Source organism: Coffea arabica, chromosome 10c (genome assembly GCF_036785885.1).
Source record: "Coffea arabica cultivar ET-39 chromosome 10c, Coffea Arabica ET-39 HiFi, whole genome shotgun sequence".
Classification (NCBI taxonomy): domain Eukaryota; kingdom Viridiplantae; phylum Streptophyta; class Magnoliopsida; order Gentianales; family Rubiaceae; genus Coffea; species Coffea arabica.
In genome coordinates this window covers 52,188,743-52,201,614 of record NC_092329.1, presented here as the reverse complement: position 1 = coordinate 52,201,614, position 12,872 = coordinate 52,188,743, and the positions used below count along the sequence as shown (strand labels likewise).

Here is a 12,872-nt window from a genome sequence, read left to right as displayed (position 1 = left end):
ACGGATAAATGTCAGAAAATGACTAATCGGCAAAGTGCGTATTGATTCAGTCAAATGATGTACGAGACGGATACCTGACCGACCCATGCCCACCCCTTATCTTTGTTACGTGTTTGTCCATATATTTATCTAGAATTGTGTTTGTTTTCTTTTGCAAGGTTAATAGTTGAAACTATTTAACAAGTTTTATCGTTTGAGAAAAGTGTTAATAAGCCTAGCCACTTAATGAGCAATGTGTCTTGTATACATTTTTTTAACAATTATATGCAGAAACACCTTGCATCTTTTCGGGGTCTTTTCCTACTCTTTTTGCTGAATGCGATTGTTTCTAGAACATCTTGATTCATCTGACAATACGATGAAGTGAATACCATGAATGTGGGAATCATCTTCAGAAAGATGAGCCTCAACACCTAAGCTGTTCTTAGCGTTACAGGACATGTTTAAGTTGACCGGAAAAATGTCCTTTTGGGTCACACATGGATTTACGTTCTTGGACTACACTAAGAATAAGGAAAAGAAAAAGATAAATAAATAAAAGAGATACTTTGTTTAGCCTTTTAGTCACTACTTCTATTGTCCTGTACGAGTACTTACCAAGTTTTGCAAAATCGGAACACTATATAGGATCGATTTTAGTTTCACAGGATCGGATAGTAGAGTCATAAAATCCCACAAAAAACTTCCAAATTAATTAAATTAATTAATTTGAAGTTCATATACAGTTTTATACAACCAAAACGATATCAAATAAGTAAATTATTTATAAACATATTGCATTTTTTACCTATAGTTTGACAAGAAATAGAGATCGAAGAAGAATATAAACAATTATAAATTATAATTACAAGTCTTAAAACCAAATGCTTTACCGTTTACATAACAATAATTTCAAATCCAATATAATCATTAATCTGCACCAACAATAAAAAGTCATAACTTCCAAATCCAAGATCTCCAACATTAAAATTATTAATTATTTACGTATCTCAATTATTTTTAGACTTTTTTTTGACTTCTAATAAATCCGAGACTTCTAGTAAAATCCAGACCAACATAGAAGAATAAACACCATTGATAAATTATTAGTAAAACCCATATCAACATAGAAGAATAAATACCATTGACACAACTTCAGATACGGTTCACAAGAATATTAAGTAATACAAGGACAGCAAATATTATAAATGAGCATTAGAATGAAATCCACAACTATATATTTTTTAATGTCACAAAATAACAACAACAAAAAAAATAAACGAAACCCCAGTGAAGTCCATAGCTATATATTTCAATGTCACAAAATAACCACAAAAAAAAAGGAAAGAAAAGCAACGGAACCCCCAAAATGAAAAAAAAAAAGGTCTGGGCATCTTGTCTAATTAGAAATAAGAATACAACTCATCTTAACAGTTGATAGTAAAAACATTTAGTAGGCATATATAGCTGATAAGTATAATTAAAAGAAACAATCAAATTAGGAGTTACAGGTACTCGCTATTATTTTCATTGGATGACTTCTTCTGCTGGAAATTCCTTGAACTTAGACAAGGATACAATGACAATAGAGAATTAGGGACGGGAGATTGGCAAATTTATTGGAATCTAGATGGGGAAGAAGTTTAGAATCGAGATGGGAAAAACCAAAGAAACTTTCTCTCTCTTCATCCTTTGTGACTTTGTCTCTATTTGTTTCATTAATTTGTTCCCAAAACCTTTTTTGTTGTAGCTTTTGTTTTTGAGACAAAAATTGTTGCAAAATTATAATTAAAGGATCTAATTCTTTGATACCTGCTCCAAATGTTCTCATTTAGTTCAAAATTTAGCCCCACATTTATAAAATTTTCAAAAATTCATAAGATCGTACGATCTTACGATCCCTTATGATCCCACTAACGATTCTAACATTCCTATGCATATTAAGACAATTTTCAATTATATGTATGATCGGATCAATTTTGCTGATCGATCCTCTGATTCGGATCGCAATTTTGACAACCATGGTATTGACCAAACTGGTTGGTCACATTTTGAAGTCAAAACATTCTTGACGATCCAGATTGGAAATAGTTTTAGCAGATCAAAGGCATCACATCTACTTTTACCTTAATTTGCATTTGACTACCAGTGCGACCATTCGTTTTCGCTGATTTAACAAATCTGCATTGCGAATATAAACCAGTAAAAGGAAGCCTCAATTTAACAATCAACTGGTTTCTTGAGTCAAGGGGGGAAATGACTAAAAAAGAGGTAAAGTGAATCCTAAAAACTATGCACTTTCTGGTCGCTTAATTGATATTAAGCATCTTATTCTTATAAGTATTCTTGCTATTATTGAACTGACCTTTTTAGGGATAGAAAACTGAAGTTCCTCCTAGCAAGGGCTTGCTGCAAAGTAGTAAGACTGTAAGAGCGTCTCTTGTGACTATCAAATTGAACCGGACTCCTTCATCTCGTTACCAAGAAAAGAAAGATATATAGGATAAAGAAAGTGTCTACCACAAAAGAGACTTGTGTTTAGCAAGAAATATTCTTGGACTAGGATCCACTAGATTCATTGGATGCATGGCAAAAACTTATTCAAATCAAAAGACTTGATACACAAGAAAAGGTAGCACAATTATACATGATGTAAAGATTGCAAAAGAAAAAAAAAACAAAAAAAAAGGAAAAAGAAAAAGAAGCGAGTTTGATTAACTCTAATTTACAGCCCACTAGAGCCAATCAATTTTGTCAAGCCAAATGTTATGGCCATAGCCAGCCAACCTCCAAAAAGAACCCTAGCTGAGGACCTTATTCTTGGTGCCTTCCCTAATACAGCCCCTAACCATCCAAACAATACTAAAGCAGCAGTAACTGCTGCAACGATCGCACCAAGTCTCAGCTTATATTCCCTTATGAATGATGCAGCAAGCAGTGGAACCAGTGCACCTACTGAAAATGCAAGAGCTGATGCCACTGCCGCTTGTAATGGATTTGGTAAACTCTCCTTATCTCCCTCTTCTTCTTCTGCCTCTTGTCTCTGCATAGTGATCGCCTTTCTGTTGTCTCTCTCCATTTGAGCCACCTCTATGTCAAGTTGCGAGTAAACGGAGACAAATTCCCCGATGGCCATGGAACATGCCCCGGCTACTAAACCAGCAAATCCAGTTAGGATCATGGTTTTGATGTCGGGTTTAACTGCTCCAACTCCCATCATTAAGGAAGCCGTGGAAACCAATCCATCATTGGCTCCTAGGACTGCTGCCCGGAGCCATTGTGCTCTTTTCGAGTAATTAATGTCCTTTTGTTTGATTTCATGGCCCATTTGACGTTCAACATCATTGGCAGGGAAGGAAAGTTTAGCATCCTGAGGAGTTGTGTGATTGGAAGCCATTATCAGCAAGGACGAGCTAATCTCAGTTAGCAAGAAAGAAGGAATATTGAAGAGGGAAGATGAGCTAGAGACTGTGGTGGACACACGCCTTAAAGTCCGCTATTTATAGGCGAAAACAGAGGCTTTTCTTTCACTAGTGGAGGCAAAAGTGGGATTTTTGCACTAAGGTGGCAAAGCCTTTATGGCAAGATAACAACGCCTTTGTGCAATAAAAAAGAAGACGATGAAGTTGCTTTATATAGTGAAGAAAATTTGCTAATATCTTATCAAGATGATCTACCTGTTCTTGTTGGCCAAAAACACAATCACATACAAGATATGGCTCAGTCCTGATGAATATTGGATGCTGCCTTAGATCCTCTATGTCGGTCATTGGTCTGAACAAAATGGTACTGACCAGAATTGACACTAACAAGAAATGACAGGTGGAACAGAATTCGTAATAGTAAGTAGACATAACATTCAAGAAATTACCGTACAATAATTGAGGAGAAGTGGTGAAAGAGGATGAAGTACAAGAAAAAGAAGCAGAAAGATTGAGCTTGTTTTATAGTTGAAGGTTAACGTTTGTCGATTAAGTTAGTTTAGCCGCCACATTGCAAAAGCATGACTACTACACCTTGCAAGAAACGGAAGAATGAGATAAGTGTTACAAGCCCTTATGGCTTTTTGATCAGTTTCTTCTGTTATTTGGTCCAAAAGGACAAGTTTCCTGCATCATTACGTTGATCACATGTATTGTGCATGTGTTGATAGAATCGTGGTAAGTAAGGACTGCTTGTGGTATCTGCCAAGCCTCAAGATTTCGGAATTCTTCTTTTGTTTTTGAGAAGGGGTAGGAGCATGGTTTGCTGTGGCGGGTCACGGTCACGTCATGGTCTTGGTTGTTTCATATCCGTCGCTGCATATTGATTGAATATCAGGTAATCGCACAATATAGCACATAAACATTTTCAAAAAATCTTAAAAAAATTGCTAAAATTAGAAAATACAAAAAAAACACACACACACAATCTGAAAAAATATTTGAATTGACTCTGGATGAATTCGAATATATCGGCCGATACCATGTATCACGGATTTGAATCGGCCGAGTCAGAGCGAGTTGTCGCGGATACAGTAATATCTGTGATTTAGGAATCAGTATCGTACTTGTTCTCTCTGTTCCAATTACGACTCGACATCATATCTGTTGCCATCGTTTCGATTACAAATCGACCGATTCGTATCAAAATCGGCCGATATTGCTAAGCATGGGTAGGAGAATTGCGAATTACATCTATTTTATTTTCTTGAAGAATAACATGACCATTCGAGCTCTTTGTATATACTCGTATATATGCCTTTTCATATTCGGCCTCCATCACTAGATATGCCATCCCCTATGCAATGTTTGGGAATCCTGGCACATATATAGTTGCTTTGCATATTGTAGGCCTGAGTCATTGTCAAGTTAGGAACTAATCAACCCAGCTACATGAGTCCAAAACTTGATCCAGATGAATATTGATACTGTCAATATCAATATTATTACCACATGCATTTATGATTATCATCTGCGTCTCATTTGCCCTGGGGATTAAAGAGTGGAAGCAGCGGTCGCCATTGGACCATAAGCTAGTATAACTGAGGTGAAAATATTGCACCTTAGCTATCATTTTCTTTCATAGTTAGATGGATTTTGAGAAAACTACTACTTAGATAATAAGAACTGAATTGTCCATTAATGGCTTTGAACGAGTTCTCCAACCAAAATATATCATTTGAAACTACTGCCATCAGATAAGTCATTTTGTTTGACTTCGATTCACGTACGTTCCTGATTTGTATGTTTTGACCAATCCTTGTATATTCTATAACTAACAAGTTGGACAGTTATATTCAACTACTTCATTATTATTGATACCTAATTCTTTTTCAGGGAATCCCACAGGAAAACATTGTACAGTACCAAATGCAGAAACCCTGTACAGCGTACACAACAAGGTCCGCTCCTAGTCCTGGGGTGTAATCGACAAGAACTTCCAAGAAACATAACACTAACTTTTGGCTGTCCACTCTCATCATTCGAGCATAATTTTTTCTTGGTCTACACTGTAGTAATTTAGGGTCGATTAAAAAATTGATGCATTTGCTTGCTGGCCCTTAAACCCAACCAACAAACTCTAGATGGATTGCTGAAGAGGATAGCACTAAGTTAATGCAAAAATGTGGGACTCAGAAATTATTAGTAAATGGGGAGGAGTGTGGAATCCACACGAATGCCACCAACTTTGTTTATCTTATTCGGTTCAGATTAATCCTAATGTTGTGGTGTACACTTTAGTCCGTATAATTTTCTCACATAAAGTATGAAGATTATTGGAGGATTCTGGCCTCTGGGCTCCAACTTTTTCATTTGTTTGGCCTTTCATTCAGGTTACACGATAATTGGAGTGATAACGTCTTGTCTTATCGTGGAATTGATGCAATGAATCGTTTTGAATTAACTTTGAGCCCGTCTATTGCACGAATAGACACAAAGATATCTTGCTTTGGCAGATTCGGGAAAAAAGAGAGAGAAAAAGGAAACAAAGCAGTCTACCAGAACCCTGAAGCTGCATCATGTTTTCTTATTCAACGTTGTAGAATTCATCTCATGAATACACAGATCACAAAAGCTTCACGAATTCTTCGATGACATTGCCCTCTTTTCGAATCATTTTGAGAAAAGCAAAATATCGTACGTAAAACTTGTATAATTTAATGTATGTGAAATAAAAAGATAATTAAAATACATATTTGCAAAATATATCAATAAAAAAGTTTTCAAAATAATGACAATATAAAGATTCATGAGAGGCAATCTTTAAAGCAGTCAGCGCTTGTAAAAGCCTTTGATAGTATAATAATTAATACACGATTGCCTCGAACCAATGTTCATCGAGAGAAAGAATATTCAATGATAACTGTGCACTGATCCCAAGGACTCGGAGATAAAAGACCCTCTGATCTTAAAGGTAAGCACTTGTTTTTTGGGAGGAATTAAAAGGAAAAAGCATTATTGGCTTTCTTCTTTCTTCAACTTTTTTTCTAGTGAAACCTAGAGGTGTCAAAATGGATATATGGATGATAATTGGTTTCACATAAATGGATTATGGATTAAATGGTCTAATCCACTTAAATTCATTTATTAAATGATTGTATACGGATTGGATCCAAATGGATGATGGATATCCAATTATCCATTTAAAATCCATTTAACCATCAAATAGGAAATTCCTTTCTTTATCTTTTTTGTTCATTTTCCTCTGCTGTTTTCTTCTTTCTATTTCTTATCCATCTTCTTCTCCGTTTGCTGAAGAAAATGGATTAAAGCTCACAAAGATCTAATCCTCAAATCTGAACAAAATTCTACAATCTCGCACTAGTTGTAGAATATTCGGGTCGTATGATTCATCTTCATACATTTCGACCCGTTGGCCAACATTTCCATACTACCTTTAGCATCATCAAAAACTAGGGTTTGCTTTCATTTATGGTATAGTAATAACCAGCATCTCAATACTCTGGCTAAATCAAGTGCTCTAATTGAAGAATTAAATAGAACGTCACTTAGACAATTTAGGGCTTCGTCTTATCAGTTACCAAAAATTCAGAAAAAAAGAGAAATTAAGGCATCATTAGTTTATCCATGGCAGCAACTGGGGTATTTATCTATGGCAGCGACTGGGGTATTATGGAACTTCAGAACTTGTTGGCTTGGAACTTCAGAGTCAGAGGGATTGACGTTTTTTTTTTTTTTTTGAAGTAATTGGTTTTATATGGTTTATATGGATAATCCATTTAAAACCATTAACTTAAGTGGATTTAATTGGTCAAACCATTTAAAACCACCACTGAAAATCGGCAATCCAAATCCATTTAATTAAGGGTCAAATGGATGGATAAATGGATTCTGATCCAGGTTGCCGCCTCTAGTGAAACCTATTACTGACTTGAGCGTCAGAGGCATAACAGGAGGAAAACTCTGCCATTTTCAGGACATCCCTTCCGTCAACTAAAGCTGTTGGTCACATTCCTGTGTTGCGAAATGCGAATGTTTGCATCTGCACAATGCAAGCTCCAAAAATTTCCGAAAAAAACAAAGAACAAGATATATACACACAACAAACACGTTCTACAACTATAAAGGAAAACACAGAAAGCTTAAACTTGTAAATATGGTTTGAATCAGATGATATGACATGTAGAATATGGTAGAGAATCATATACTTTGCAAAAGTTGAACGAAAACGTACATCAGAAACCGAATTAAAAGGCTCGTCTAATCAACATTCTTTTTGTCCATCAATACATTCATCATTGTTTTTGTCCATGAATACAAACAAAAAAAAAAAAAAAAAGTCCATCAATACAATCATCATTGTGTCTCCTCTTTCTAATTTTTGTTAAAAATCACTTCTTCCATTAAAAAAAAATTAAAAAAAAATCTAACTTTCTTACTAGTTCCAACGAAGTGGGAAATCCAAAACTCTCTTAACTTCTTGAGAATTACTGCACATGAAACCAAACAGTGACTGGTACAAGAAGTGAGAAGCTCATCATTGTACCAAAAAAAATATTAAGATCGATTGGGTTGGCGAAATAATTAACTTCACAGTGGATCTTAGATTCGACAAGAGGAATTTTCTGTTTGATCTCAACTAGCTTCCTCCAACCAAAAATGAAGGACAAGAACATGGTAGAATCAGAAGAGATTCTTCGTCTTACTCGGCATGATGGTGTAGATGGTCATAGAAGTTCATCTGCCCATTAACTTTCTCCCTGTATTACTACTACCAACGAAGAGGGATGTCCTAAACTGCGCTATTGCCCTTTTTCTTTTTCTTTTTTTTTTTAGCTTCTGGATATTACTGCACATGAAACCAAATGGCGGTTGGTCATACAAATTAATGAGAAGTTTGTCATTGTACCAAGAAATATGTGGATCTATGGATCAAGCACTCATTAGGTTCAATAAAAGGAATTGAGGACAAGAATATGGTGGAGTCAGAAAAGATCATTCGTCTTACTTGACATGATGAAGTAGATGGTCATAGCAGTTCATCTATCCATTCAGTAAAGGAGTGCTAAAAAACAATAGGTGCAATATCTTCAAGTTGTGTAATTGTAAAAGCTTAAGCAATTATTAATTTAGTGTTTCAAGTTTCTAGTGCTCTTCAAGTGCACGAGGAATATTCTCTTTTCCCAACTTCACTAGAGGGTAGACAGTGCATGACCTTGGCTTCCCATTCTGGACATTGAGGTGACATTTTCCTTGCAAGCCATTTTCTTGCTCTTTTGTATTGCCCTTCTCACCTTTGCAATTGTTCCTTAATTTGTGCACAATTTTAAGCTATAGTGGATCCGGTTCATGACATTTTGGTTTCACACAGGATCTTCAGTGTCACTTTTTCAGTGGCAATTCAGTGTCACTTCTATATTTATACCAAGTGTCCTATTTATTTAATTTGTCATGTGCTATTCATTTAAAATTCTTCTACCATCACGTGATAAGTGGGATTGACACTGGATTTGGCACCGAATAGTGGCATAGAGGATCCCAACTGTTTTGGTTCATGGGGAAATCAAGCTTCAAGCACAATTATTACATTCTAGAACTAGATCAAGACGCATAAATTGTGGATACATTGTCATTCTACATAGATTATCTTCCTTTTCTGAAGGAATACTTATCTTCCATTGTGGTTTTATGTTCTCTGCATAGTGCACATAACGTGAGAGGCAATTGAGAATATTTCTATAACTCCTTATATAATTTGCTGTAGACTTAGATATGTTGTACAGCCTCGGTTATCCTTTTTGTTGATCTCCAGCAAGATTCCTTTTGCTCATACTTTTGCTGAACGTCAATTTCATACATTTCCTTATAGAAAGTTAAATTCTTAGCGTTGATTCCTTTCTTGTTCGTGTAAAAGTTGTGATATTTAGTTATTCTTTAGTAGTTTTTCATTGATTTTGGATATCTCATTAGGCTTCATGGACATCCTTGATCGACTATATAGAAATAATAGATTCAATTTTTAGTTGATATTTATGTTTAGTTCAATGGTTTATGAGTTTTTGGTGGCAATGAGGTGCAATTTGATATGAATGAAATCTTACGGGGCTAAAGTGAAAATTGGAGCTTCTAAAGTTTTACAAGCTCGGATGAAGAAATGGACGTCTTCCCAGGAGCTTCTCCACTTGAAGAGCAGCCCATATCAAGCGGCCCAAGACTGTCCATACGTCCACCGCTTGCCATGTAGGTTGTGTACGTTAAGTGACTAAATAAATCCCTTCAATATCTTATCTAACAATATTTATTTATTTTTTGGAAGTTTTCCAAAAATAAATAAATCAATCAATAATTTTTCTAATGGGTGCCGAAACCCAAAACGTTAAAATTCATCTAACTTACTATATATATACACGTACTAACAATTATTACATTCTTTTTAAAAAAAAATAATTATCACTCTGCTTCGTATTTATATACTCTTCCTATTTAATTTTACATAATCTCCCTTATATTTATTTTCTTTTTCTAATTAATTTACATTTTAAAAAATCTGACATCTGAACTATAACTTAACAAGTGCCTAATAAACACCTGTTAGACAGCCCCACGAATAAAACGCTTGTGAGATTTATTAAATAACATGTAATGGTCTAAAAAACAAAACGGTGGATGCTATAAGAATTGATATATGTAGCAACCAAGAGTAAAAGAATCCTTGATGTGACCCCAAAAAAAAAAAAAAAAAAGTGGAAGAAAGATCGGTATAGATAACCATCATAGGATTTAGATTAAGGTTCCTTTATACTAACAATAGTGAAGTCCTGCTTTAAAGAAGGAAAATAGGTCTTTGCTCGTGCTTTCTTGCTATCTCCATTATCTATGCATCAAGAATTATAGGATAGACTATTTACTTTTTGATCTCCAGAAAAAAAAAATGATTGGTATTACAAGCCTCTATTAACCTACCAAGAGCACAAGAAAAAGTATTAGACTCCATTTTGGATTGTAATTTTTTGGGAAGATATTTTTTTGAAAAAGAATTACTTTAGTGCTTTATTAGGAAAAAAAAAAGTATATTTGTTTTGTGCATTGCACATGTGCATTATTGCTAGTAAAAGAAAGTGGAAAGAATAGTACCTCTGGTACACACTCATATGAGTGCAAAAATCGTGTATTGCACAATGTAATCCTGCATTGCCTTCTTCTTTCTTAAATAAAGTTGACCAACAAATGAGCTCCAACAAGATATTTTAGGTTCCTCACTAAAAATCTTCTTACATTTGCCTATAAAACGATCAACATTTCACCAAAACTTGGGGCTAAATCCCTTAGGATAAGAACTTCACATACGAGCCCTGTGATTTATTTAATTTTTTTGGTCATGTTTTAGTGCTCACCTATTGATCTCATTGCAAAATATTCGAATATCAAAAATTGAAGGCACTAAACTAACAAATTTAAATAAAAATGTTTGAAAATATAACTAACTTTTATCATTCACTAAAAGTTGGATCTCACAATCAATTCCATTCATTCAATTACAAATCAACTCCATTTGCATTATCAACCGTAAGATACATTGTCCGATTGAACCAACTGTAAATAATCTCTAGCCCTGTCAGAACTAAAATTTGATTGAAATTAATACCAAATTATTCTTTTCACCCTCTTTAACTTCTTCAAAGAGGTCATGTTATCAAAATTTTTTTTCTAGTAAAAAAAAATCTCATTCTAGCACGGGCCAAAAATTTGTAATTTATAGCCTTCACTTGTTTCGCAGCATTTTCATTCGTTGGATCCTTGTATTACATGTAAAAAGATACACAAGATTACCATTTCAATGCTTTAACCAAATACTACCTTCTTTTTTTCTTTTTCTTTTTTTTTCTGACGCAGGGGGTATCGGGGCCTTCGGTCCGACTAATCCCCCTGCGGCTCGAGAAGAGAGAGGCCCCATCCCTTCGAACACGGTAATCATGGGACTCGAATCCTGGTGGGACTGGACAACGGTTCCTAAGGAGGCTTCCGTGACCAACCGAGCTGCCTAATAGTAGAGATTATCAAGACATTTTCTTTCTCGCTTGTTGGAATGCGCTTTCTCCATCTCTACTTTACGCTTTAAGAATAACTACAGTTAAATTCTTTTCTTCTTTTTTATCAGATTCGCTTGATGGATTTCCAGATAGATTCCATCTGTTATAGACATATCGTTTGATGCAAGGAAAAAAAAAGGGTCGAACTTGAGATTTAACCTATAAGTACTGTATATTGATGCTCATCAAGCCTGAGATTTTCTTCCTTATGAGCTTAAGACTTACAAAGAGTAATTGATGCCCTAGGCTCTCCCAAATCCATCAAATTCACTCATGACTCCGTTTGGATAGTACAATTTAGGAAAAAAATTTGTAAACATTATTCTACTTACATTTTAAATACAATTTTTTATCTCACATGCATTACACCACAAAAGATACTATATTATTACTTCAAATAACTTTTTTTTTTCCAGGTAATCCCATTCCATATAATTGTATATTGTATATTTCTTTTGGAAGCCGTTAATCTCATATACCTATTTTCTTTCGTTTTATTATATTTCCTTTACTGAGTACTCTCATAGTCCTCTTCATCATGCAAATCCTCTAGTCTTCTATTCATAGGTCCTCAAACTCTCCTCCAAAACACTGCAATCAAAATGCCCAATTCTACTGAGTTGTACGATGCTTTTGTGTCAAAAGAATGGATTGCTATTTTTATTTTGTTATAACTTAAACAAATATATTTTTTATGGATTAATTTTTTCTACATTGACAGTGTATACACTATCAGTATTGAATGAATGACAACTATACAAAATTTAAATTTGAAATTCAATTTTTGCACATATATAATGAATCTAACGATGATAGTGTATATACAATCAGTGTAAGAAAGATTTACTCATTTTTTTATGTTTTTATTTTTTTGGATCAATTGTCTCCCTCCCCATTTTCACTTCTTAAATCCCATCCTTCTTTTTCTTTGCAAAAAAAAAAAGGAGCAAAGTGCAATACGCATAATCATTCACCAAAGAAACCAAACAAACGCCTCTAATTAAAGTACTAGTACTAACTCTTTTGTTTTTCTCAAAAAAAAAAAAAAAAAAGGTACTAAATCTTGTTTTCTTTTGTTTTTGATGTAGACACTTACGTAAACACTTGTGTTCCTAACGAGCATGATTATAACATTGAGAAAATTGCAGTTTTGATGACAAATATTTGGGACATTAGCAATTTGAGTCCTTAAAATTTTGACAAAAGCAAATCTAGTCCAAATGTTTCAATTTCTAACCATTTTTAGTCCAATTGATTGGTTTTGGCAAATTATTACTAGAATTCGACTGCATCAATAGCAAGTGCTAGTGGCTAAAATTTTTTTTTACCAAAAAAAGAGAAAAGAAAAAAATGTTGGTGG

At 34.4% G+C, this 12,872-nt stretch overlaps 1 protein-coding gene across 1 annotated transcript; it reads right to left on the bottom strand.

Moving 5' to 3' along the window:
- Nucleotides 1-2,549: 2,549 nt before the first annotated feature.
- On the bottom strand, nt 2,550-3,845 carry LOC113714902 (vacuolar iron transporter homolog 2). Its single transcript, XM_027239037.2, has 2 exons — nt 3,657-3,845; nt 2,550-3,349 (listed from the first exon to the last, which is right to left on the bottom strand). The coding sequence occupies exons 1-2, from the start codon at nt 3,831-3,833 to the stop codon at nt 2,705-2,707; spliced, it is 822 nt and encodes a 273-aa protein (XP_027094838.2). The 5' UTR covers nt 3,834-3,845; the 3' UTR covers nt 2,550-2,704.
- Nucleotides 3,846-12,872: the final 9,027 nt, after the last annotated feature.

What these genes read in the sequence shown, in the direction of transcription:
- LOC113714902 (XM_027239037.2), bottom strand. Translation starts at nt 3,833, where the DNA reads ATGTCTACTTACTATTACGAATTCTGTTCCACCTGTCATTTCTTGTTA. An exon ending in TTTTTGGCCAACAAGAACAG is followed by an intron (nt 3,350 to 3,656) that starts GTAGATCATCTT and finishes ACAACTCCTCAG; the next exon opens with GATGCTAAACTTTCCTTCCC.